The sequence below is a fragment of the Aphelocoma coerulescens genome, chromosome 6 (assembly GCF_041296385.1).
Source record: "Aphelocoma coerulescens isolate FSJ_1873_10779 chromosome 6, UR_Acoe_1.0, whole genome shotgun sequence".
NCBI lineage: Eukaryota > Metazoa > Chordata > Aves > Passeriformes > Corvidae > Aphelocoma > Aphelocoma coerulescens.
In genome coordinates this window covers 31132302-31159264 of record NC_091020.1, presented here as the reverse complement: position 1 = coordinate 31159264, position 26963 = coordinate 31132302, and the positions used below count along the sequence as shown (strand labels likewise).

General features: G+C 43.1%; 1 protein-coding gene across 1 annotated transcript; it reads left to right on the top strand.

Annotated features, from left to right (window-relative positions):
• Window positions 1-8326: 8326 nt before the first annotated feature.
• PRLHR (prolactin releasing hormone receptor) lies at window positions 8327-9376 on the top strand. The gene has a single exon (XM_069020495.1). The coding sequence runs from the start codon at window positions 8345-8347 to the stop codon at window positions 9374-9376; it is 1032 nt and encodes a 343-aa protein (XP_068876596.1). The 5' UTR covers window positions 8327-8344.
• The last annotated feature ends 17587 nt before the right edge of the window (window positions 9377-26963 follow it).

Genomic DNA, 26963 nt, shown 5'->3' with positions numbered 1-26963 from the left:
AGTCAGTACTATTGCCATTTATAACCAGTGCTACACATATTAGAACGACATGGAAGAATAAACAACAGAAGTGGTGTGTGGGGGCAAGTCATGGAAGTAGGAGTCACCATGAAATGATCATTCATCTTCTAGGTTCCTCTAATTTCTTCCACATGTATCCTTTTTGACTTATTTTTCTCATCTGACAGCAGATGCCTTTAATGGCTACTGTGAACAGAGAAAAATAAACAACCAAATTCTACTGTGGAAGAGAAATGGAGACAAAAAAAGAGAATAAATGCATGTGCTGAAGCATGGTTAAAAGGGATCAATGCACATTACACACACACACAGAGTGAGAGAATAGTCCTGAGAGCAGATATAGATCTATACAGTTTTAGAGGAGGTGATCATAAACCAGCCTGGCTGTGAACATGAAATGAAAAGTTTCATTTTTTTATTTTTTAAAGCAACACTTCCTGATTATTAATGTAACTGTGCTGAAAACATGCATAAGGCTTCATTAGAAGGTCTATTAAGTTTGGTTTTATTCTGATGATGTAGGTTATAGAAATCCAATCTCTCTTATCCCCTTTCTTTTTTTTTCTTCAAACATGAATTTCCATGAGAGAGCAGAACAACTCAGTTCTAAATAGTGTTCTTATCTCTACATAATGTTATTATGCAAACTATAATCAAACTAGATGACAGTCCTCCAGACAAACCTTTAGTATTAAGAGCTTTCAAAGCTCCTGGGCAGATTGTTGTTAGTGGGATAGTTAATTAAATGGAAGTTGGATTTTATTACTTTATATAAACAGCTAAGGGCATGATGGAAGGATGGAATGATGTTGGTCCTCTGGGTTTTTTTTCTTTCTGTTTGACAAATATTACTTGAATTCATTGTTCCATGAAAACAGAAGGTTTACTTATGGCAACACAGTTGCTACAGAACGTCAGGTAGCTGTTGATCTCGTCTGTCCTTTACCCATCACCAGGGTAGATGGGAACTTTGGGATAATGCAGTGTACTGGGTTTGGCTGGGGTAGGTAGAGTTGATTTTCTTCACAGTGCTGATACAGGGCCGTGTGTTGGATTTGAGCTGAAAAGAGTGTTGATAACTTGGGATGTTTTTGTTACTGCTGAGCAGGGCACAGAGTCAAGGCCTTTTCTGCTCCTCGCCCCACCCCACCAGTCAGGGGGCTGGGGCCTCACAAGGAGTTGGGGGAGCACATCTGCAATATCTGACCCCAGTTGTTCACAGGGGTATTCCCTATTATATGGTGTCATGCTCAGCATATAAAGCTGGGGAAAGAAGGAAGAGGGGATGTTTGAAGCGATGGCATTGGTCTTCCCAGGTGGCCACTGAACATGATGGACCCCAGCTTTTCTGGGGTCACCTGGACACCTGCCTGCCCATGGGAAGCAGTGAGTGAACTCCTTGTTCTGCTTTGCCTGCGCATGCAGTTTTGCTTTAGTTATTAAACTGTCTTTATTTCAACCCACGAGTTTTCTCACTTTTATTCTTCTGGTTCTCCCCCTATCCCATCTGGTGGAAGTGAGCCAGTGGCTGAGTGTGGCTTGGTTGCTGTGATAAACCACGACATTCAGGAAGCAGGAAATGCTTTTTCCCTTCATTAGTTCTTAGGGAGAGATCCCCATTGGGTTCAGGGTTCAGTATCACTTCTGCTCTGACATTTTTTCATGGACTGCACATAGAGGATTTCGGTGGGAAATGTACACTTTGTAGTTGGTGGGAGAACCCCCAGGTACAGGGGTGGCTCTGAGAGCCCTGCCCTTGCCTTTCAGGGGCACTCTGGGCTATCCTGCCTTGTCACACGGAGGGGGACCCAAGCCCACCCTGGGTGAAGCTGTGACTGCGGCTGCCTGGCGGGCGCTGTCCGTGGTGCTCAGGGGAGCTCTGTCCGTGGTTTTGGAGGTGCCGCTGGCCGTGGTGCTGCAGATCCTCGCTGTCCCTGGTGCTGCAGGCGCCGGGAAACCTCCGGGAAGGCGCTCACACACCGCCTCCACTCACACCCGCTGCCAGCAAGGTGCTGCAGAGGGGCACTGCTTCTCCGCGGTGCTACAGAGAAGTGTAGCAACATTTTGTCCCATCAAGCCTCAGCTGCTGGGTTTTCTTGGCAGCTCTCTGGTGCTCCAGGCTAAACTGCCCGCAGGACCCTGAGGTGTGCAGCGACCCTGGCTCCCGGCTGCTGAGGGCTGCAGGGAACAGTTGGAACACTGAGTTTCTTCAGGGCTCAGCATCCAATCTGCAGATGTTGGTGGCAGCCAATTCCCACAGTCTACTCTGGCTTGGGGCACGTATTTGTATTGCACTCTGCATCCCTTCAGGACCTGGGAGCAGAGGAGAAAAGCCAGTTTTTCTGGAGTGGTAGGAACTGTTGGATCTGACGGGTATGCAAATCTGCCTGCATACTTTTTAATTTTTATCCTTCCTTGTAACAACCTTTAGATCAGACACATTCAGATACCTTTTCCCAGGTGAGTTCTAACTGAGCTACAAAAACAAATAAGCACATTTTACCATGACATGTCAGCAGTATTGCCTAAAACTGCAGTAATAAATGAAGAAGAAAATTTCTAGCTCTGATATTCCTAAAGACTTTGCCCCAGAGGTTTGTCTGTCTGTTCGTTTGTTTCCCTAGTCCTGTCGATGGGAATGCTGAAGACAGAAGCTGTCTCTTACTGTAACATGATAAGGGTTCATTTCAGTGGTGGATTTACAGAAAAATCTGTATTAAAAATTTGAAATTCTATTGCTGTCTGTCCAGTCAACGCAGAGATGGTCAGACTTGTTACCAGACCCTATTTTTCAGCCAAATTCTGCTTTAGCATGCTCAAGAAACATATTCAACACAAATACCTCTTTAATCATCCTAATGTTCAACCTATTTATCCTGTGCTTACTTAGAAATTAAAGAAATCCCACCACCCCTCCCCACAAAAAAAAAAAAAAAAAAAAAAAAAAAAAAAAAAAAAACCAGCATGCACAGAGAGAAACAAAAAAATCCCTCATAACTGCACACGAAAACCCAACATTAAAAAAACAAACAAACCAACCAACTTTTTCTTGGTCATTAATTCCTGTGTGGGTTTGTCTGCAAAAGAAAATATTAAGGGGGTGGGCATGTGGGGGAATCAAGGCTGCTTGTATCAACTGTCTCAGCAGCAATTTTGCAGGAAAGCAGATCAGAGAGAAAAGAATCTGTGACTGTATTGACTGAAGTGCCTTGTGGCTGAAATGATTGTACAGAGTGACTGTGCTGACCCTGCCTTTCTCTGTACTTTGCAAACCAGCTGCTCTGAGCAGGTGCTGAGACCAGCAACAGGAAAAGTTCATCTGACAAATATTCAAGTGCTGTTCCAGTAGATCTTCACAGGCACTGCTGCAACAATCTCCCCATTGAAAAATGACAAAGAATACTTGTAACATCCTAAGATTTAGTCTAAGCTGTGCCCATGTGTGTGGGTGTGCATGTATATAAATTTTAAATGTATCTTTCGAATTCTATCTTCCTATTATCAATGGGAATACTGTTGAAAAAGGTGATAGTGGAGTTATTTTCAAGTAGGAGTGAGTATAGTCTGAAGTCTGTGTTGATGAAGGATGGAAAGGGACCTCTGGAAACCCAAGCCCCATGCAAGAAGTCAGTCCCCAGGCATGTTTTTTATCCCTCATAATACACTTATTCAAAAGGCAAGCAATTCCACAGGGCAATTTGTTGCCCTCCAACCTAGAAGTGTTCTGCTTTCCATCTTAAATTTGACCACAGTGAATTTGTTCTTTCATTAATACTGTTTCTTTCTCTAAATATGTGTTTTCCTGCCCTGGAGTTCACCATCCTCCCCAGTGCTTTTAAAGAACACAGTGCAATTCTGTTCTGGTGAATAGACACTTGTAGCAAGAGAATTGTCCAGAGGTTATAAGAAAGTAGAGGCAAATTCAGCCTGAAAACTCTCCCAGAGTAGTAGATTTTCTTTTGTTTGCAATTTCAAATGCACTGCCTGCTCCTTTCTTTAGACCTGCAACACAATTTACGTCATCCTAAGCCACAGTGGAAATTCTTATTATTATGATTCTGTCTTTTATGACAAGTTTTCCTTCTATTCTGCCTCAGGGTTTCAAAGTTTCACTGCTTAATTGTGCAGTCATCCTCCAAGTCATCTCTGATTCCAGACTTGGTGTTTCTATCCAATTTACTTGGTGCAGTCCTGCTTGTTGTGCTAACATGGTAAAATGAAAAGAGCCACCAAGGCTGGTCAGTCCCAAGCAAGGTTCTTGAGGACCATGAATAGTTGCTGTCTTCTGGTCCAAGTTCTTCACAGATGCTGTTATTCTTTGCCTGCCTCTCAGTTCTCAGGATATTTCCTCTGGTAGAGATGATGGTTTCTCATAAGTTACGCAAACCCAAACTGAGAACTGCTACATATTCTGTGTTGAGAAAATAATTTTAACAACATAGGTGGAAAGTTAATTTCACAAAATCTTCCTTTGGTGTCCTATTCCATCTACTCTCTCTCATATGCTTCTGTCCTTAAATCTGGTCTAAAACCTACTATAAAACTGCTATCAGACTAAAGGGCCTCCACTTTACATGCTCTTTTTCAGTTATAGTGAATTATTTTAATCTGAATCCTGTGTTTATCAAAGTTCAATGCCTTGAATCAGAGAAAAGCAGCAGCAACAACCAAAAAACTCCTACCCAACAAAAAAACCCCAAAACAACAAATGAAAACCCCCTGGTTGCAAACATGGTTCTTAGAGTTAAGGGACTGTGATGTCTCAGTCCACAGCAGGGACAGACAGGATGCATTTATATGATTAAATAGGGAAGGGACAGGCTGCCCTGACTTGAAATTGTTGTGAGAAGTAAAATCATGTTCCTCAGCTGGCCAAAAGCAGAATTTGGTAAAGGAACCCCCAGCTCAACATTATTCAAAATATGCAGAGCATCTGTTTTTATTACAGTCTCTGCAAGAACTACCTGACCTGTTCTGCACAGAGCATTCCTGGAAGAATGTGAAAGAATTTTTAAAGTAGCTCTGTGATGCAAAGAAAAGTTGTGTTTTATAGAAAAAAAAAAAAAAAAAAGACAAATAAACAGGAACATGGAAAACTAACACCTGAAAGTGTGAGACTTTAAAGAGATGAGAAAATGTTTTGGTCTGTAAAGCCTAAAAGCAGCTTACAATGTCTGCACTCAGAGTTTCTGTGTGGAGCTGGACAGGTTGGCATAAGAGATTATGAAAGCTCAGCTGTGAAACATTTCTGTGAAGTGTTGGTCTGGAGACGTTCTCCATTGGCTCAAGGAAGACCAGGGTTTCAGTCAGACACTCATTGTCCTTATACAGCTGGAATGTCAAAACAGTTCTAATATGGTACTAATGCAGTTTCTGTGACCTTTTCTCTTCTAATGAGAAAATTCTGCATGTGGAAAGGACTTACAGTCAGTTCAGGAAGGACTCTCTTGGACAGGCTCAGAAATTATAAACAAAATTAATATTTGCAGTTTTAGAAGGGGAAAAGATGATTTCCTTGGGGTAAACTGCTGGAATACTTTTTCTATTCAAGCCCCTATTAAATACTATCTTTCCAAATCTTGGCTGTGGCATACAGCTGAACTGAAGACATTTTCTGCCTGAAGCCAAAACAAACAGAAAATCACTAAGAGAAATAGGTGGCAGCCTTCAAACAAAAGGTGTACTCGTTACTGGTTTCAGAGGCGAAGAAAAAAATTGAAATGCAGGGGAAAATGCAGGAAGACTGCCTGGTACAACTTGAAATAAAAGAACATATAAGGTTAGTTCTGTGACCTGAGCATCTAGGTGACCTTGAAGGCTTTTTGAAATGATCAAATGTGTTTGATTTTTCTCACATAGCGAAGAATAAAGCTTTTTCTCCTAGGAATATAATGAGGATATTTATGGGATCTCTTCCGCAGCTCTTGGGAATGAAACAAAAAATTTACTTCGTTAAAAATGAAATTTTTAATTATTATGTTTGCAATGCTATTATTGTGAGGCATCTTTCCTAGCAGGAGCCTTGCCATTCCAGTAGGATGCAGGCAGTATGAAGGCCTTTTACATATGTCCCCTTCATTTTCTGTGTGTTTTGGCTTCTAAGAGAGGCCATGTACAAAGCCAACTGCAATCCTACTTTACACCAGGCCATACTTTTCTCCCACGTTAAATGGAGTAGTTGAATTTATGGGTGTTAGGAATTCTGCAGCATGCTGCTTATCACCAAGCAGTGTGGCTGCACTGGGTGGTGACAGCAGCTGGAATCCCCTATTTCCCGGCCTCTTTGCAACCTCTACCCTCAGGTCCCTCTCCTATTCTGGATTTGGGTATGTAGAGATAAATAGGTACCATGTTCCCCCGGGTCCCATCCAGCTCAGACAGGCAAAATTGGACTCTGAAGTGGGCTATAACATCCCATCTTTAGTCTGGGTCATGGGTAAGTTACTATGGCCATAAAGTGAAGGATGACACCCCTGAGCAGTGGGGCTACATGCTCGTGCTCCCCTCAGGCTGGGATTACAGACATGTTCCAGTCCATGGCATAATCTAACCCTGGATGCAGCAGCACAGAGTCAGCACTTGCCATGTTTGAATTTCCCACCCTTCACAAGCAGAATGTCTCTGGTCAGAACAAGGGCAACACAAGATTAGCTTCTCTTTTAGGATTAGGGAAAGGAGTAGGACAAAAATGAAATCTATTTAAACTTCTAATTTATGCCAAATGACATCAAATCAAAAGAAGGATACGGTTCTGCCCATAGCCTCATAGAAAATAACGGGTTTGTATTTCCTTAGTCTGACAGACTAGGACACAAACTGTAATTTAAAATTGTGTCTAAATCCCCTGAGTGCCTTGCAGAACCAAAAAATATTCTCTGCTCTGAAGCATTCAGAAGTTAGGCTGCTCCGTGGATTTTTTTAGTTTCCCTAGCTGGTACAGATGGATGCAGTGGATTTTCACTCTTTTTCACCATCTGAGGTCCTGGTCCCGATAAAAATGGAGAAGAGTTAAGGGACAATTAGAACAATAGACAAGAGCTGCGTAGGGATGTCTGATTAAATGTTCTGTAAGCACTTATTCTGATTTTTTTGCTTTCTAATGTCTGAACCAAGCAAAACAACTATAGGTCGTTTTACAGACTGGTTAACACTTGTTGTCTGGTATAGAAAAGGTTAACAAATCTAACACAGGAATGAAGAAACACCCCAAATATTTTTGGGTATCTGCAATACTAGTAGCAGTTTGCTGTAGTTCTCTGCAGGTAAACCCTTACAGCTATTCTACTTGATGCTAATATTTCCTTTGAGATGCTCACACGTGTATGTTTACTTTTAAAGATGCATAAATCCTACTGAAAACAGTCATAGTGGATGAGCAAACATTGTAGCACCAGTGGAAAATAAATTTAAATAAAATAAGATCCTTTGTGCTACAAGCTAAATGCACATTTCTAATCCTAGCTTCATTCACAGGTATATAGCTGAGACCCTCTAGTGGCATAAACATTTATTTGCCTTCAGCATGTGATTAAAATTCTGTTTCACAGTCACATTATAGCAACTAAATTACAGGTAGTATTTTTGGGGCTCTGGCAAAGTGAATCTGGGATTAGATACAGTGCAGGCTCACGTTAATGAATGTAAATTGATTTTTAGCTGTGAGGGGCAATTATAGATGCACTGGAAGGAGAGGGGAGTTTTTGAAAGGATATTCTAGAACTAATTACTATCAGTAAAAAACACGCAAAGAGCAACGTAATACCCAGGACAGCCAATGGGGATAAAAGCTTAAACACAAATCTGTCATGACCTAGTAGTGAAGACTGTTTAAAAACAGTGATCTCCACTTAGCTTGTAAATGCGCATTGCCCTCTTTCTCACTCATACATTCTCTCTCTCTCTCTCTCTCTCTCTCTGACACGCACACACACACACACACACACGCTCCTGGATTTGCAGAAGACAGACATCTAGGGCATTTCTTGGCATCCACAGGAAAATCATATGGGATTAAAAACTCACAGCAGTAAGTACTCACTGCATTAAATGTTTATTAAGTGGCATGCTGTCAAAAGCTAGATTTAATAGTAAATACAGGAGGACTTTAATGGAAATTGGTTGTATTTGATTTTTCTTAGGAATTGCTGAAAGCTGCTTCTCGAGGATTACAAGTTCACCTTTTGCATTTATGGCTGCTTGTTTACCACCCATGTGGTAACCTCTGGACAGTAATCCATTCATTATCCCCACTGATTGAGTGCGGGAGCAGCGCAGTGGTAACTACTTCACTCAGCTGACGGCAGACAACAAAAGGAGGAAAATTATGAATTCGGACAATTTAACCTCCCAAAGCTTCCTCTCTGCAATTCACAGCAACACCAGCAATTTATTCTCAGGGCTCCAGTTTGTTCAGTCCTTCAAGCCACTCATCATCCCCTGTTACTCGCTGGTGGTTTTTATTGGTGTCATTGGGAATTACCTTCTCATTTATGTCATCTGCAAGACAAAAAAAATGCACAATGTCACCAACTTTCTGGTAGGCAACCTGGCTTTCTCAGACATGCTCATGTGTGCCACCTGTGTGCCCCTGACCCTGGCCTATGCCTTTGAGCCCCGGGGATGGGTGTACGGGCGCTTCATGTGCTACTTTGTTTTCCTGATGCAACCTGTCACTGTGTTTGTGTCTGTCTTCACCCTGACTGTCATAGCTGTGGACAGGTATTGTGCCATGGTGTACCCGTTCCGCAGGAGGCTCACCATCCCTATCTGTGCTTACATCCTGGCTGCTATTTGGCTGCTGAGCTGCACGTTGGCTGCCCCAGCCTTGGTCCACACGTACCACGCAGAGTTCCCAGAGCTGGACTTCTCCATCTGCGAGGAGTTTTGGTTCCACATGAAAAGAGATCGCTTGGCTTATGCCTACAGCACCCTCATCATCACCTACGTATTGCCTTTGGCTGTCATCTCCCTGTCCTACCTGAGGATCTCAGTCAAGCTGAAGAACCGTGTAGTGCCAGGCAATGTCACCCAGGGCCAAGCTGAGTGGGACCGTGCCAGGAGGAGGAAGACTTTTCGCTTGCTGGTCTTAGTGGTGGCAGCCTTTGGAGTCTGTTGGCTGCCCCTGCACATCTTCAACATGATAAAGGACATAGACATCAGCCTGATTGACAAGCAGTACTTCAACTTCATCCAGCTGCTGTGCCACTGGTTTGCAATGATGTCTGCTTGTACCAATGCCTTCCTCTATGCCTGGCTCCATGACAGCTTCAGGGGAGAGCTGAAAAAAATGTTTGCCTGGAGGAAGAAGAAAATTGGACCCGCTACAAACTGCATTATGGCCAGTGTGGTGCTGTAAATGAGAGCTGGTGGGAGTGCAACTCCTTTGTACATTTACATTGTAAGTCTTTTCCACTTTTAATTAGTCGTCATTCCTGACGTTTGCCCTTAGGGCTCAATTATAACAACAAAATTCCCATGTGCATCTTCCCCAGCACCTCCACTTCTAATGACAGGCAGATGTCACACCTCAAAAATATCTTTATTCCTTTGATTGGAGTTAGAAGGCAAGGAGATGTCAGCACAATAAGATACAGGGATCCTTCCTATCTGTTCTGGATATTACTGTCAGTACAGAGATAGGTTTTGGGGACAAAGAGAGGCAAGGATGAATATGAAACCTAAATATCTTAAAGAGGGAGTGTTCTGGATTGTGCAAAAAATTAAATTTGTGTATCTACCCAGAGTCCATTCCTTAGCACAGGCTCTAGGGTAGAGGACTCACAATATCCCTGTAGTCCTTCTTGGGTTAGGGCCACTGTCTCATGGAGCTCCAATTCACTGACGCTACTGCAAGTCAGCTGCATTGTCCTCACAGCGTTGTCAGTGCTGAGATGAATTCCACTCTTTCCTTGAGGAACTGATTTTGACATGTGGCACTCTTGCCATGGGCTTTGATCTCCAGAGAAAGCCAGAGGGTTTGGCACTGCCCTTCTGGAGGTGTCTGTTAAGATACAAAGGGCTGGAGGGGCTGTGGATGTTAAGCCAAGCATGAGCATTGCACGGGCAGCCGAAGGAGGAGCTGCCAAACAGAGCGGAGGGGCAGGCACTCTCCTTTGGAGGAGTCTTTTGGGAAGAAACAATTTCCTTTAACATTCACCTAGCTAGAAGCTATAATCAACCTAATAGTTTCTAGTTTCTTCCTCCCTGAAAGTATCTGAGTTAACAGTTAAGTGTACAGGATGGAGTTCTGACAGCACACATTGATTCTGAGAGGTTTCTTCCAACCCGCTCAGCTGGAATCTGGGTTAGCATGAGAAACTTCCTGGTACTGAACTGAGATCAGCCAGGGAAGCAGCACAGTCCAGGGGCAGTTTTGGCCATGGTCAGCAAGGGCATTTCTCTGACCACACCTGCACATGGCCAGAGAGGTCTGTGCTGTGGACAATGAAAATGGACACGAGGGGAGAGGGAAGAAAGAGAGGATGGTTGCTTTAGTTTGTAAATGTACTCCTACAGTGAAACTGTGAATATCATTTTGCTCACTGTGTTCCAGTAAGATCAATCTGATTAAAAATCCCCCAGATCCACAGGGACACACAGGGAAAAGTGTTGAGAAAACTTTTGAAATCGCATTTCACGAACTTCCTAGAATTTCAAGTTGTTCTGCTGCTGGTAATGAGGACACTAAGAGGTAACTACAGAGGCACTCAGTGAAGAAGGTCCATTTAAAGTGGGCATTACTTGCATTCACTCTGTGATTATGTGTGTCTGCCTTGCTTACCTCAATTTAAAGATTTGAGTGACCTTCTAAAGAGTGTTTTGCTTTTGCTGAATTTCAGGAAATGGTTTTTTCCTTGGAGCTCAATATAGCAAGTTACTGGAATAACTGGTCACTTTGAAAAGGCAAAAATCCCACTTTCAAACTAACTAATCTAATTTTAAAGCTTTTCACCCTTATTTTCAGGACCCTTTTAAAGAGCACAGAGAGCAGGACATCAAGAGAGCACTGAAACAACAATGCAAAAAGCAGCTTCAAGTAACAAAAAATCCTGATTTTTAGAGATTGTTCTTCTGTGGAATTAAGTAAATTCAAACTGCCAATTTTTCAGTTTGCAAAGGTTAATTAACGCTGAGGTGGCTTATAATCTCTGCAACTTCCTGCACTAAATACAGGCAGTGCTGTCATCCAGTGATCCAAAGCCCAGTGGAGTTTTCCCAGACTTCCTTAACCACAGCAGTCCTGGGATCATTTCCTCCTTACCCATCATATTTTTTCCTATATTTGCCATCACTGCAGTTTGACTTATTCGTGTTCTCTTGAATGATAATGACTGGAGATGGTAACTGCAGAGACCTGCATGAAGCAAACAAGGATTTCTCTCTCTATTTGATTTTCCTTGAGACAGAAATGAAGGGCTTTTCAGTGCACAGATTGTTCCCACAGTGATGGATACACTGGGAATATCTTGCTTCCAGCTGCCTCTGGAGCTGCTGTTAGAGCAGTGCCAAGGTCTGGCAGCTCCTGGAGATGCCCAGCACAGCTGGCACCCTCATCTAAGTGCTGGCTTAACCTGTACGTGCCTTGATTCTGTCAGGATGCAGATTCGCAGCAGAAATCTCAGAGCCTGCCCTTGCTTCAGGCCCTCCTCATGAGGTTTTCAGATGGTCCCTGAAATGGTCTGCATTCCCCAGCTGTGGGCTCCTGAAGCTCCTTCTCTTTCCTCCACAACCCCCTTGGCCCACCTCAGTGGTCTGTAATGCCATTTCCCCAGGCTTTCCTTGCACAAAGGAGGTCCAGCCCTGAATTTGAGGACTGGGGGTTCCATAGGGCAGGGAACAAAGCACAGCCACGTTCAGTGAGCCTCAGTTCTCCTAATTGAGACCCAAGAATCTCTGCCCAATTTAATTACTGGTTTTTCTGATATCCAGAGTAATAAACAATAATAAGATTTAGAGGCACATTGATGCACTTCTGTAATCCAGTTATGCAAATAAATATATTGAAAGCTGTCATGTGAAACGTGTTTGCTAATCTCCACCCCTCCCCAGAGAACTGCTGTGGTTCTTGGAAGGACCAGGGCTCATCACTGAGGTAATTTTGGTGGTATATTTTTAAATTGCAGTTTAAGAAATCAGGGCATGCTTTTATTTTCTAGACTGGCTTGGTTCAAAACTTGATACAACTGTTAATTACTCTAGTGCTTGATCAAACATAAGCTACTCCCTGTGGTCAAAAGTGGGGCTGGCATTAAAAGGCAATGTACCCATGAAACACATAGGAAAGTGAATCAGTGTTTGATCAGAAAATAGACCAGAAAGTGAACAAAGGTCACTAGAGTTGAAATCAGGCAGCCAAAGGAAAACAATCAAACCTCAGTCAGGGTCAGGCAGAGTTGGTCTTTCCCCCACCTCAAGATAATCTTCTCAGAACAGTCACCAAAGACTAACTTCTCTGTGAAGTGCATTGCTTTAAATAAATTTTCCTTGTTCTTGGCTGAAGAAAACTCAGGGCTATATTTGTACTGTGTTTGGGGAATGACAGTTTGTCTGCGTGGGCAAAAGCAGCTCCTGCCATGAGGTCATTACTCACAGGAGTGGGGTGAGTGTTTCACAGCTGATAGATGGGCTGGGAAAAGCTGGTGTTTCTCATACCTGCTGAACAACAGATGCTCTGTACAGTTTTAATTGAGCAAATTTTGCTTGTTGAGGTGTCAATGGTGAGTTATAATTAGTTGTCTAAGGTGATAAAAGCTGAAAATGGTGCACCTGCAGCTGGGGAAAAAAAAAGTGCAAAACTGGAGAGAGCTGCACAATGCATCAATCATGCCCACCAGATGAGAAAAGGGACAAAAACAACCTGCTGGTGGTAAAACCACTGCCATCTTGGCCATTTCTGTGTGAAGAAATGTAGTACAAACTTTTACCTTCAGCCCTCCCCTCTCACTGCCCACTATCTTTTCCTTTTCTCAGAAAAAAAATAGTCACATTCTTCCTCCTTACCCTGGAGAAAAGGTTGCTCAAGGGTCAAAGCAAACATTTCTGCCTCATGGAACGCATACAGAAAGGGAGAGCTTCCTAAAGGGGAAAGGGCTTTCTGACATGAAGAACATCCTTTTCTCTCCTTTCTGCAAGACACACAGGCTGAACCATTTGCTGTGTGGGTCTGCAGCTGCCCTGGTCTGACACTTGGAGCTCTGGCTTTTGTGTTTACGTCAAGTAAATACCTCTCCCCTTGCTCAGTCACCTCATTTTGCGTCACAACCATCACTAGCTCTGATCCTTTGTACCTGATTTCCCTCCACAGCAACAAGATGCTTTACTGAAAGTCCCAGAGAGGAGCTGCAGATGCACCTGAGGTATCCATCCTGTATTAATGGGACTTTTCCTTTGGAAATCATTATCACAATTCCTGTCTCAAGAGCAGGTTTGAAGTCTATTCTTACTATGCACTGAAATAACCAGATGGCATAGGCTTTCCCAGGCTGATTTCAACCAAATTTTGTGTTATGTGTTTCTCTGCTCCCTGCTCTCCTAACTCTCCCCCAGAATTTTGAAACTATTGATCAAATACTCAGTAGAAGCAAGAGCCTCAAGGTTGTTGCCACCTGAAATTAGGAATATTGGCACTTTCTCGGTGCTCCCTGGGGAAGAAAAAGACATCTAAGTGCTCTCTCTTTTAGGAACTCACACAGGATTACACAGGGATTGGATATCAGGAAAAATTTCTTAATCAAGTGGCTGGTCAGGCATTGGCACAGGCTGCCCAGGGCAGTGGTGGAGTCACTGTTCTTGGAGGGACTTAAAAGATGTGTAAATGTGGCACTTGGGGACATGCTTTAATGGTGGATTTGGCAGTGCTTGGTTAACTGTTGGACTTGATGATCTTAGAGGTGTTTTCCAACCTAAATGATTCAGGTCTAATTACTAGATGGTCAGACTGCCTCCCTACAGGGCAAAAAGTGAGAGGTTAAGGGCATGAAGCTCAAATATATCTCATTGGGAGTTATGTCCCTTTGAGATCTATAAATTTACTCTCTTCACCAGCAAATAGGATTGGCTTTCCCTTTCTACAGCTTGCTTTGTCAAATTAGCTTAATGAAGCCAGTAATTTATATAAATAATAAAGCACACACTCAAGAGCTCCCTGACTCATGTCTCCAGCCCATTGGAAATCAATTTGGGATCACTGCTATCTGTTTGCAGCTGGCTGGGCTCTCCATCCTTTGCATCTTTTTTATGTTAACTATCACATTGTAATTTCCCTGTGTTTTTTTGGTTTTTTTATTAATTTCTGCAGGGAACATCCAAAAGGAGATGATGGCTTATATCCCTACATCTACATTTCCTACAATTCCTACATTTCCATGAGGTGCTGGAGACAAGCAGCAGCAAGAGGACGGCAAAGAGAAGCCTGGTGCTTTCCAGCGTGGAGATGGGATCTGCCTCTCCTGCTGAGCACAGTTCTGGTTTCCAGATAACATGCTGGGAAGGCAGCTTGTGGCTCACAGCAGCAGGAGTGGCTTCAGTGCTGTGGTTTGTGAGAAGCTGGAGCTGGGTGTGGGGCTGAGGACCACTCAATGCAGCTCAGGCTCTCCCAGAAGCATCAGCAAGAAGGTGCTGTGCTCAGCTTGAGGCAGCTGTGCTCTGGGGAGGTTGATCAGCTCGAGGTGTTGTCTCTCTTTCTACGGCTTCTCAGCCACAGTGAGATGTGTTTATTTACTCCATCACACCCACAAGACAGGTGAAAATGTGAGAGCAAATGACATGGGAGCTGTGGTGCACTGTCCCAGGCTGCCACCACCCACAGTTGAGTTTGTGACCTGCTGTGTTCAGGAGGGGGAAGGAGAAGCAACAGACTGTGCTGTAAACCAACCCCATCTTGGGCTCATGGTGGCAGGGCAAGAAAGAAAGAAAAAAATAATATTTTTAGACTTCAAGCTAACAATAACCAGCCAAAGGGTAAATCTGAAATCACCCAGAGGCTGTTCCTGTATGAGTGTAGGAGCCACTCAAGCCTTCTTGTGAGTGTGGTCCCTCACTTGTGGCTTATCAGCTCAGTGTATTTGCTTCATGGTATCTTTCTTCCCTGCCCTCAGCCCCTCAGTGCAACAGAGGCAAGCCAGGCAAAAGCAGGAACATTAGTGTGAGGTCCATGCACACAGAGGAGTTGAGGGCAGATCATGTGCAAGAGTTCAAATGTCATGTGCAAGAGTTAGCTATGAGCTAAATAGCCAGTATATACTACATACAAAGTATTTCAAATCATTAACAAGACAAAACTTTCACCAGTCAGCTTTGGAATGATTTCCCCTCGATTATTGGATCATTTTAAAATTCAACATCTGTTGTTAATATGCATAGATTAAAACAAGTAAAAATAAATTTGAAACCATCTGAAGCACTAGACAGCATATGGCAGACCTGTTAAATCTTAACAAGTCAATAATATTATCATTGTGAATCACTCCTTCATTAAAACGTGTATTAATGTCTGTTGTATAAAATAATGTTTATTTGTAAAAGCCTTTTGTGCCACCCATGCAATTGTCACTTGTCACAGCTAATTCTAGATTGCTTTGATAATATCTCCTCTTGGAAAATTGTCACAGACTGAGGACAGAGGAAATACAAATCATCACCTGTCAAAGTTCTGACAACATCACAGACAAAGTGCAGGGAAGGTTTTGAAGACCTGTGTTTTGCTGTAGTGACAAAAATATAGGTTTCTTTGCTTTTAAAGCATTGTGGAAAGCACTGTTCCAAACAGTTCTGACCCCCCAAAAACCTTGAATTCAGTGTCTGACAAGATTTTCAATATTTCATGGTTCTTAACATTCTTTGTTTATTGCTAAATGAAGAAACTATTCCCACGAATTAGTTTGGAATGGCACTGTTCACCTGTAAATGGTGCCTAAATGTCTGTAATACCTGAAAATATTTAGGGAGGGGGGGGAGGACACAAAACAAGTGGGGATTTAAAGCCAGACTGCCTAGACCTTGAAATCATTAAATGGTTGGATAAAGGTACCAGAACACTGAAAATTGGTCTTTCAATTGTTGACTGGGAAGACTTACCTCCTCCCCACACATATTTTAAGGAAAGGCTCTTGAAATTCAGGCTGCTATTTTTCATGCAGAGACATCTCCCTTCAGCTCAGTATGAGGCATACGAACTCAGAGATGCAGCATTTGAAGTCACATTTTCCCTTTGCACCCTCAGCAGTGGCTGTGAGGTAGCTCAGCCCAGACAGGAGCATATTCTTCACTTCAGCATTACACATTTTGGGTGAAACCTCTCCTAGAGCATTGTGCAAACAATTGCCTTGGGATGCTATCTGTGCTCTCTGTATTCACTCACTCTTACACAGTTTAAGTCTGATTTGTGGGTTTAGTTCAGATCTGCTTTCTAGAAGTGGTACAGTAACCTGGAACCCCAGGCTAAAAATATTCTCTATATGTGTGAAATTTATTATCTAGCAAAAAACTAAGCAACCAACCCCAGGCTCTCAACATGTTAAAGGAATGGATCCACATAAAAAAATAAATACTTCTTAAAATGCCTTGATTCCTGGGGTTTAGGTCACTCTTGATGGGGGTAGAAGGTGTTCTAATGTTTGTTCAACATTGAAGAAGGTATGGCCAAGTGGAATATTTGGTACCTTTCTAAACCATTGTGGGTTTGCTGAATAAACAGAAAAGCACAAAAGGTTTGATGGCAAGAAGAAAATGCACAGGATTTTTAGTGCCAAAATGATTTAGCTGGACGAGCTGAATCTGCAACGTGATGTTCAACAAACCGCTTAATTTACACTGCCGAAAATAGGGATAATTAGGCAAGCACTTTCTCTTCCAGTTCTAACATGAGGTGTTTAAAAGCAGGGGTGAAAGGTGGCTTTGGAGAAGGCTGGGTTGACACAAGAATAATTTTAAAATTTTTAACAGCTGTGAATGAAAACTAAACGAAGAGTGTCAGTACAGCTTTCTAAATCTGAAGCTATTTATGTTCAAATATTGAGACTCAATGAGGTGGATAAAAGGTAATGTGGAGCTACACTGAGTTTCACAATTCACCTATTTTAAAATAGTTGCAGAAATGGCAAGCCCTACAGATTAAACTGCATTAGTAGAAGGAAAACAGAACACAAGGGAAGTTCCAACTTGTTTCCTGTTATACAATGTTCCCAAGGTCTCTTTTGGGTGTTTTTTTTTTCCCCCTATAGATCAGAAGCCCTCAGGATGCAGCAGCTCCTGCCTCCATACACTCTGTACAGTTTCCAGTAGGAGGAAGAATCCAAGATCTGAGATATCTCCTCCTAACAGCTCTGGAAGATTGGAGTCCATGTGGCACAAACCATGAGGCAGAGCACAAGTACATATAATTATCATTCTAATGCAGAGCTAAAACTAAACCCTGAATTGGAGCTAGTTGGTTTATCAAGAACCATCTCTTCACAAGAAGTTAACATGAGTTTCCCTTCAACATTCAGCATTAATAGATTTGATAAAATTGCTGGGTCTTTATTCACCAAAGTATTGTAAATTATCTCGTTTCCCTGGAACCTGGTAGTCAGCTCTTTTCTCACTAATTCTTTCTTCATTAGAGAAACAAGACCTGTTTTCCCTAGACCCAGCAACCCTTACATCTCATTTCCCATCAGAAGTCACCCTCTGATGATGATGCTGATGAACATGGTGTCCTTCCACCACCATCAGCTGCCCACCAGCCCAGCAGGCAGAGCCTTTAAGCACACACAGAGCCCCCCTGTCAAATACTGGCAGTGTTGCTGCAGGCTGAGGTGGATGGGAGTGTTTTAGAGAGGGTTCAGCTTATTAAACAAGTTTACCAAGGTTGTGTCATCAGGAGATGCAATTACATGAAGCCAGGTAGAGCCCACATATGCAAGACAGTGATTAGAGTAACTATCTGATACTGATAAGGCAGTCTATTAAAATAGAGTAAAAAAGCCTTTCCTCATCTCTTGGGAAAATAAATACAGAAAAGAATGATGAAAATTGACAAAAACTGTTTGTGGGTGCATGAAGAATTTGATATTCCACTTAATTGTAGACCTCCCTTTTCTCCCAGAGTCCTGAAACGCTGTCCACAGTTTGTTATAATTTTTTAAGAAAGTTTCAGATTTCATCCCCATGGATTTATTATGTCCTTTCTTGTTCCAAGTGGGTCTCTTGTCCTGTTGATATTATCTAATCTATTTCCTCTTGCACTGGCCACCTAAAACAGGCATGGGAACACCACCTCAGCTTCAGACCGTGTCATGTGTCCTCTGCAAACCTGAGATCTGCCTGAGCAAGGAGACAAATCTATACTAATTACTTTCCTCCCTTTTGAATGAGAAGGTATCAAAACTCATTCTGTGGCTTTAGATGGTGTTTATTGTTTCCTCTCTATCCAGGCCTAGAGCCCGTTCATAAGGAGAACTGAGTTTGCTCTGAGAGGATTTGCAGTTGAAAAATCCATTTGACTCTTCCTCATTGCCTTGTTTTCTTTCATTGCTCACAAAGATTTTGTGTTTTCCAAGACTTTCTGGCATTTGAAGGTAAGCTGACTGATAGACAAATCTCTGATTAATCTTTTCCTTCCATTCTTAGAAACTGAATACATTTGCTCCTCTCCAGTTTTCTGATGCTTATTTACATGCCATGCCTTCCCTAAGATAACCCCAAGTGGTTCTGGCATTAATTCTGTCATATTCTTCTGCAGCATCTTGGAATAAAATGCACCAGGCTCAGGCAGTGTGAAACTTTCCAGTTCTCTAATGCCTCCTTGTGCATTTCCATGGAGGCAGTCATCCCAACATGAAGGCCATTAAAAAGAGGGCCACAGGCTCATTAACAAATATGAACTTAAAACATGATGTTGGCACAATTCTGTTTAGTTTAGTTTGCTTCACTGTGAGAATCCTGTATGTCTTTTAGTCAGTTGCAGTGGATTTGATATGCAGATGTTTTACTCATTTGAGTAATTAAAATGATTAAAACTGCCTTAAGACCCAGTGCTTTGCAATTACGCTTTCAGAAGAGCTTTTCTCCTCCTGACTTTCAAGTGAACAAGTTTCCTTACACATTTCCAAGTTATTAACTATGGAGCCACAGATTCTGGCACTTGGGGCATCACAGATAGGAGACATCTCTTAAAATACCCTGAAGTGCAGCTGTTTGCTGTGCTCTGATGTACAGCAGTCCTTGATTCTGTCCTCGGTGAGCCGTGAGCTCTCAGAGCTCTGTGTTTGTGGAGTGATGGATGCTCTTCCACTGCCACCTCCTGGGCATGACATGGGGGACTTGAGAGACGTGGTAATAAAAGCATTAAATGAACTTGAAAAGATCCTAAATCAAAAACAGGAATCTAACTTTGGCCATGAACTCTGACATTTTAAGTCTTTTCCTTGACCTTTTGAGTCTGACCCCAAAGCACAGCAGTGGGGGCTGCTGCAGACAGAGACACCCTCAGCAGCACCACAAGATGATGGAAGATTTGCCTATAAATCACAGATTTTAAACAGTGTTTAAAATACTCAGCTTGACACTTGAAAAAGGTTACTCATAACCCACCAGAGTGGGGGGAAGGCTGGGGGTGGGGACTGCATAAACATGAACCACTCCATGCACCACAGCAGAGCCCAGTTAGGTCTCTGAAGACATGCCCCTCTGACTTGGCCACCCTGGCTCTAATGACAACTCACTTTTAATTAAAACTGCTTTCGAAAGAAGATACTTGATTAATGGCCTGGGAGACCTTGAAAATGGAGTCATTCCTGCAAGAGGAAGGTAATTAACTTTTTTTAATCAGTGGGAACTGACCTCAAGGTCTAGTGAAGGGAGTCATCAGCAAACTCACTCCCACAGATACATAGCAGAGCCCTTCTACATTACTGGAGATCCCAGGGAATGGACTGGGAACTGGCCTTGCTACACACCAGCCTGCAGAGCTGCTTCATCATCTCGTCCCACCACCTGCCTGGGAGCACTCTGGGGCAGAGACACCTTGTGCTTTTTCCTCCCTCACCTCTGACCTGAGCAAAGCTCAGGCTCTTCTCATCTCACCCTGTCTCAAAAAAAGGAAAAAAACACCCAACTTCCAATCAGAGACAGCATCAGTCTCCCGAGATAACTCCTTAGCAGCCCAGACTCCCCTCACTGTCTTCCAGGGAAGACCCTGGCAAACAAACTCTAATATCAGGACTAAAGGCTTTCCCTTGGCAGATGCCAATGGTTCTGCAGCTCAAACCTCAACTTCTGCTTTCTTGTTCCTCACCTGGCACAGGTGGGGATGCCTGGCAAGGACAGTTAATCAGGCCTTGTCTGAGATTACAGTGAACTCTTGCCTTTCATGGCCTGCATCCTAAACCTGCTTTCTAATTCCCTAAAGGAGACGGATTTACGCTTTCAGTTTTATCGCTGTTAGTTAATGATCCATTACTGTCAAAAGGACAGCTAGTAGTAAAATCCTACAGGATTTATGTTAAGTAAAAGCCAAAATCTGCAGAGGAGAATGTACCTGAGGGAGGGCACAGGGAACACGCAGAGGTGTTTGCAGGTCCTGAGTGCTGTGACACTCGTGACTGCATTGCTGCTTGGTGACAGCTCTACAGCAAGGCAGCTTGGGCTGCAACCAGGCAGCACAGAGCAACTCAGAGGTCTGCAGCCCTCAGGGCAGTTCAGAGTCCCTCCCCAGCAGGGTCCACACCTGCAGAAGGAGGGCACGTTAGGCCTGGAAGGATAATGCAGGAGAGCTCCCAGTTCTAAGCCCCTCACTGCCTCACCCCTGAGCACAGGCATACCAGGAATGCTGCTGGCCCTGGAAGGCCTGGGACAGAGAAGGTGGACTTTAATGCTGGTGTCTGACTTTGCAGCCGTGCTGCAATTCTCTCCCTGCCAGCACTCCCTGCTGAAGTCTGCCTCACCCTTTGGATGCAATCACACATCTTCGAGGAACCCATTGCACACACCATGCAAATCCCTGCCAGCAGCCAGAAATTCTACTGCTATTGCTTTAAACTGTTTCATCTACTGAGCTTCCAGGAGATTGTAAGTTTTTACATTTTTTCCCACTCGCTCCTCCTGCACACCTAGGAGCACTCCTCCCCAAGGAAATCTGTGCTTCTCCAGCACAGCCCTGCCTGCTAGCAAGACACAAAATAGAGCTGTGAAAATCAGGACAGCATGAACCCATAAAGCTCACTTTTATCCTACATATTTACCCTACCAGGGAAGACAATGTGAAACCCCGAAAACTGAAGGATCATTAAAATAAAAACAAACAACAAACAAAAAACCAAATCAAAACTCATCTTACCAATGGACTGCATCCATAACAAAACAGGACTTCTGTATTCCACAATGTGTTTTGTGTTTGTGCAGGACCTTAGGGTGCAGCCTGCTCCACCCCAGCAAGCCTCACCACAGGGAAAACTACGGGAGCACCACACTGGTCCCCACCAGCACATTCCAGCAAAAGGCAACGCTACCCTCTGGTGTTTCCCAGCAGAACATCCAGTCTGCCCACTGCTCTCCAAAGCTGTTTCCTTCCATTTATTTTCATCTGCTTTCAGTGCAAATTCCCTTGTACATCTCCAAGCAAAAACAATTAATGTAATATTTACAGCAGTGAAGGAAGAAGGTAACTCTACCAACTCATTGCTTTGCATCAGGAGGACACACAGAGACTTTGGGGCAGTCTTTGTTGGCCCTTCACACTTGATGGATTCATATTTACTGCACTTCATTTGGAGTTTTTTGAAGATTTATTTGTAATTTATTTCCAGAACTGTAACCCTCGTCTGCCAGCACAGACAGGAACTGCATTAACGCAGGCTGTGATTTGGTTCCTAGAGTTTATTTACTATTTCTGTAGTAAATAACAGGTTACATTGTTTGTGATGCTTGATGTTTCTGCCAAGCCTGTGTTCCTATGTAAGATAAGAGCAAATGATGCTAAAATTCAGCAATGTTGGCTCGTGAAGGTTGCCTCTCACAAGCTATGGCAGAAAGTTCTGGGTTTTTTGTGCCCATGCTAAAAGGTTTGTGAAGGTGCTGAATCAATGTTGCACGGGCTTCATGTGCACCTCAGAGGGAAGGTTCAAGACTGGCCAATTATAGGAAACGGACTTTTAGAATGTGTCCGGCCCCTTAATTACTGATGGTCACTGAGTGATTTCAGCTCTTGGGAAGTGAGTCTGTGCCATTAGTGGAGGCAGACCCTTCCTTTGTGACAGTTCCTTCCAGCAGGGCTGGCTGTCTCAGAACATGAGCTATTTTGTTTAATTGCTCTGTGAGGGGACAGGGCATAAGGAAAGGGATCATCATGCTCTGGCTCAAAGGTATGTTTGAGTGTTGTGCTGCATGAATGTCATTTCATTACAAGCATGTCATGGCTTTTGTTCAGAAAAAAGTATCCTTCATTGCAAGAAAATTGCTCCATTTTCATTAGTCCAGCATGTTTATTCAGCCTTTCTGGCCTGTGCCATGTCAGAGTCTGATGCAGAACCCATTTTTCTCCACTTTTGAGAAGGTATCAAAGCTCATTCTGTGACTTTAGGTGGTGTTTATTGTTGTCTCCCTATCCAGGCCTAGAGCCCGTTCATAAGGAGAACTGAGTTTGCTCTGAGAGGATTTGCAGTTGAAAAATCCATTTGACTCTTCCTCATTGCCTTGTTTTCTTTCATTGCTCACAAAGATTTTGTGTTTTCCAAGACTTTCTGGCATTTGAAGGTAAGCTGACTGATAGACAAATCCCTGATTAATCTTTTCCTTCCATTCTTAGAAACTGAATACATTTGCTCCTCTCCAGTTTTCTGATGCTTATTTACATGCCATGCCTTCCCTAAGATAACCCCAAGTGGTTCTGGCATTAATTCTGTTATACTCTTCTGCAGCATCTTGGAAGGCTCAGGCAGTGTGAAACTTTCCAGTTCTCTGAGTGTGCTGATGCCTCCCTGTGCATTTCCATGGGGATTTCCTCCTGCTCTACTGCTGCTGCTTGAAGTCTTTGCACTTGGTCTTTCCCCTTAGAAACACAAAACAAGACACAGACACCTTTGGGCTTCCTGGCCCTTTTTAAATTTGTTGATGACCCCTCCTTTTAATTTGCTAGTGAATCAATAGCTTATGTGGTCTCTTTCCCTTTGTTTCTCAATGTATATTGAGAATTGTTTCTTGCTGTTCCTGATATCACCTGTAAAATCCTTTTCTGTACCTTCGCTTTTTAAAATTTTGACTCTGCTTGCTCCTGCTGTTCTTTGATACTTGTGACAGAAGTGTCATTTAGCCACTGCTTCTGTAGGCAATTTCTCGTTTTTAAATTGAAGAACTTGTGACTTTTCCTCATGTTTCCAAATCTTCTCCAGAACTTGTCCTTTTAATTGCAGTGTGCTGAGAAGAGAAGGTGTCGGTGTCCCTGTGCTGCTCAATAAAAAGAGCTGGAGTCTGATTCAGTCCTGACATGCTTCATACTTCTCACTTGCCCATGAAATTTATTTTCCTTCTTTTCTACATCTTTAATACAAATTTTAAAAAGCTAAATTGAATCAAGGGTTTTGTATGATTTTCACAATTCCCTTTTTCTTCATTTTAAAGCGATTTTTAAGAAAGAAGCTTCCATTTAAGCACTACTGTATAGAAAATTAAGGGAAATGCAAATATCCCTCAAACACCTGAAATAGGAGGATTTTTAGTGTTAATTTTGTGTGTGACCTGATCCTGCTCTCTTCAGTAGAAGATTATATGCATTCTGTAGGGGACACATCAGAACCCCCCCGGCTGCATTTCTCTCTCTGGTACTGCTTTTCCCCCGAGCCCGGCTGTGGGGACAATCCAGGCACGGTTTGTTCCACCATATCAGGACCTGGCAAATGTGTCCAAACACCCGAGGAGCTGCCCCAGCCCTGACTCCCGATCGGGAATGAACCGTGAGCCCCGAGCCCCGCGTTTGGGGAGCGATGGATGCTCCTCCACTGCCACCTCCTGGATGCGACCAGGGAGACTCGAGCGACGCGGTAAAAGCTTTACATGGACTTGGAAAGATGCTAAGGCAAAAATTCAACTGCCAGTTCATTCCCGACAGGCAAAAGCCACCCTCGCCTTAGATATCCCCTGTTGGACAGCAATCTAAATGTAATAATTTTTGTAAAGACTTCTAATTTTTTAGTAGTCTGAGACTTTAGTTAAAATCTAATGCTATGAGCTAGATGCTGTGAGCTAACCCTGGAAAGGCATTTTCAGTTTCACTCAGCTCTTAAGTGTTTACAAAAGCACAAACTGTGATGTTAATCTGGAAGTGAAGGAAAGGTTCAGGGTTCAGGTCTATCAGACTGGCTCTGTTCCCTGGCTGGGCAGAGCAGGAACACTTTACACCAACATAAACAACCTACTGTTTATGTTTTCAAAGTTCTATGTTTTCAAAGTTCTAGGACTGTGCCTATATTTTAGTGGGTTTTTGTTGTTCCCCCCCCCGCAATTCCCTACATTGCCTCAGATGTTCATCAGGAGCCTGCTGAAAGTTCTAACATGAAAAGAGTTAGGAGGGACTTTAAAGTCCATCTAGTTCCAACCCCCTGCCATGGGCAGGGACACCTTCCACTGCACCAGGTTGCTCCAAGCCCTGTCCAATCTGGCCTGGAACACTTCCAGGGATGGGACACCCACACTTCTCCAGGCAACCTGTGCCAGGGCCTCACCACCCTCACAGGGAAGAAATTCTTCATTATCTATAATCTAAACCTGCTCTCTGTCAAAGACATTCCCCCTTCTCGTATCACTCCAAGCCCTTGTACAAAGTCCCTCTCCAACTCTGCCTATTTAGGCACTGGAAGGGGTTCTAAGATCTCCCTGGAGGGTTCTCCAGACTGAATATCCCCAGCTCTCCCAGCCTGTCTCCATAGCAGAGGTGCTGCAGCCCTCTGAACACCTTTGTGACCTCCTCTGGACTAACTCCAGCACCTCCATGTCCTTCTTGTGTGCGGTGCCCCAGATCTGGACGCAGCAGTGCCCAGCCCTCTCGCAGGCTGGAGACAGAATTTAAAATGATAGCGCCTGTCTCCAGCAGGTGTCAGTGGAAGCTACAGAATGGAGAAACACCACCAAAGTCAGCCTTTATTCACCTTTCATTCCTACAAGGTGCTCTCTGGCCCGGGGACAGAGGGAATGCTCCGTTCTATGAAGAAATGTTACTGCCAGCCAGGTTACTTAATTATTTTTTTCCTTCTTTGAAGTACGGCTCAAAAATTTGCAAAGTGACTTCAGAAGGGGCCAGTGATGAAGTAGGTGTTAAATATTTATTGAAGGGACAGTAGAGTTGTTTGAAACATTTGAATTAGTGACCCAATTCATTCATATTGCTACAGGGAGTTGAGCATCTCTGGCTTTACTCACTGGAGTAGTGCTTCACCCTGTATAGCACAAACACACAAAAGGGCAGAGATAAGGTTCTCTCAGCAGCTTAAATCCTGACATTTCCCAACATTTGAGTGCTTTAGATGTGACTGATGGCCCTGCAGTAGGGATTTTGCTGGCAGTCCCCATGCTCATGGAGACAGGAATGTGACAGCTTGGGCGGACTGTGAAGAAGGGCATGCAGGAGAAACATTGTGAGGTTATGTGCAAGGCAATGGCAACTTTTTTCTGTTTCCCAGGGTATAACAATATTCTCATCTTAGTGCTCTGTTGTTAATGAGTTACATACACTGTCCTGGTGCCCTGTGATGTTCTCTGAGCCCTCGGTTGCCCCTGTGCATGCAAACACAGGCACACATCTAATTTTCAATTGAGGTCCCAAAAAGAATTAGAGCCTCCAGTGACAGAAAGCAATGGGGATGAATAATGACAGACCTATAGCGACGAGCTGTAGAATGGTGCAGAGCTGGGGTTCAAGAGCTTTGGTATAGCTGAAGGCAACACATCTAAAAATCCATGGTTCATCTTCTTGGCTTTACTGAAACATCCACCTCCTAAGCACCAGGTTACATCTGCACTGAATTCCAGCAGAGGCTGAGCTTCCGAGTACTTTTTGCAAGATTGCTGCCTGAATTCCATAATGCTGCAGGATGTATTCAGTGCAACACAGCTCTGCTACCCTGCTCACTGGAACCAACAAGTGCACGTTGCTACAAGACATTGACTGACTGAGAGTTGTGGGTTCATCACCCCTGTGGAAAAAATAGGTTCATTGAATGTTATTAGAGGAAGTAAGAGATGAAGAAATATCAGTCATCTGAAAAAGATGCTCCATACTGAGAACCCTCCACTATGTTTTTAAAGCATCTATTAAGACATACCTCACTTGTGAAGAGCTACTCTCACTTGGGGAGAAATGTTTCAAATGGCAGCAGCATTTCAGTGACATGTACCGTGGGACACAAACATGTGGTGACTTTAAACCACTGATGTGGTGTGTTTCCCCAGAAGGTTTCATTAAAAGAAGTTCCTACCCCATATCACTTGAAGATCATGATGCTTCAGTGCCACTTCACAGGAATATTTTAATTTTGCTGAATATTAACAAGGGGTGAACCTACCTATCTGGTATGAATAAAATGTTTCATGTGATGTTTTATTAACAGGTTCATCAACACACATTTGCAAAGCTTTTCATGATCCTCTCTCAATTAATCCATTTACCCATTCAGAAATGCAAATTTTTTAAAACATGCATCCATCATTGAATAATGACTCAAAGTCTTTAAAAACACTTGGACTAATACACAACGTAAGTTTCTATTAACATCAAGTATTGCAAAATAAATTTTAAAAAAGACTTAATCTCAATATCCATTAAGTTAATTTACAATTCTCTAGCAAGACAATCTCATGCTCATTTACTCTGAGATTTATAATTAAAAACTCTGTCATGAATTCCCAGCATCTTCATTTCTATTGTATTTTATTCAATATGTTGCATCATATTCAGAGGGAGAATTTATAGATGA

Bases quoted from the DNA above. Each gene is read 5' to 3' on its own strand.
- PRLHR (XM_069020495.1), top strand. From the start codon at position 8,345: ATGAATTCGGACAATTTAACCTCCCAAAGCTTCCTCTCTGCAATTCAC.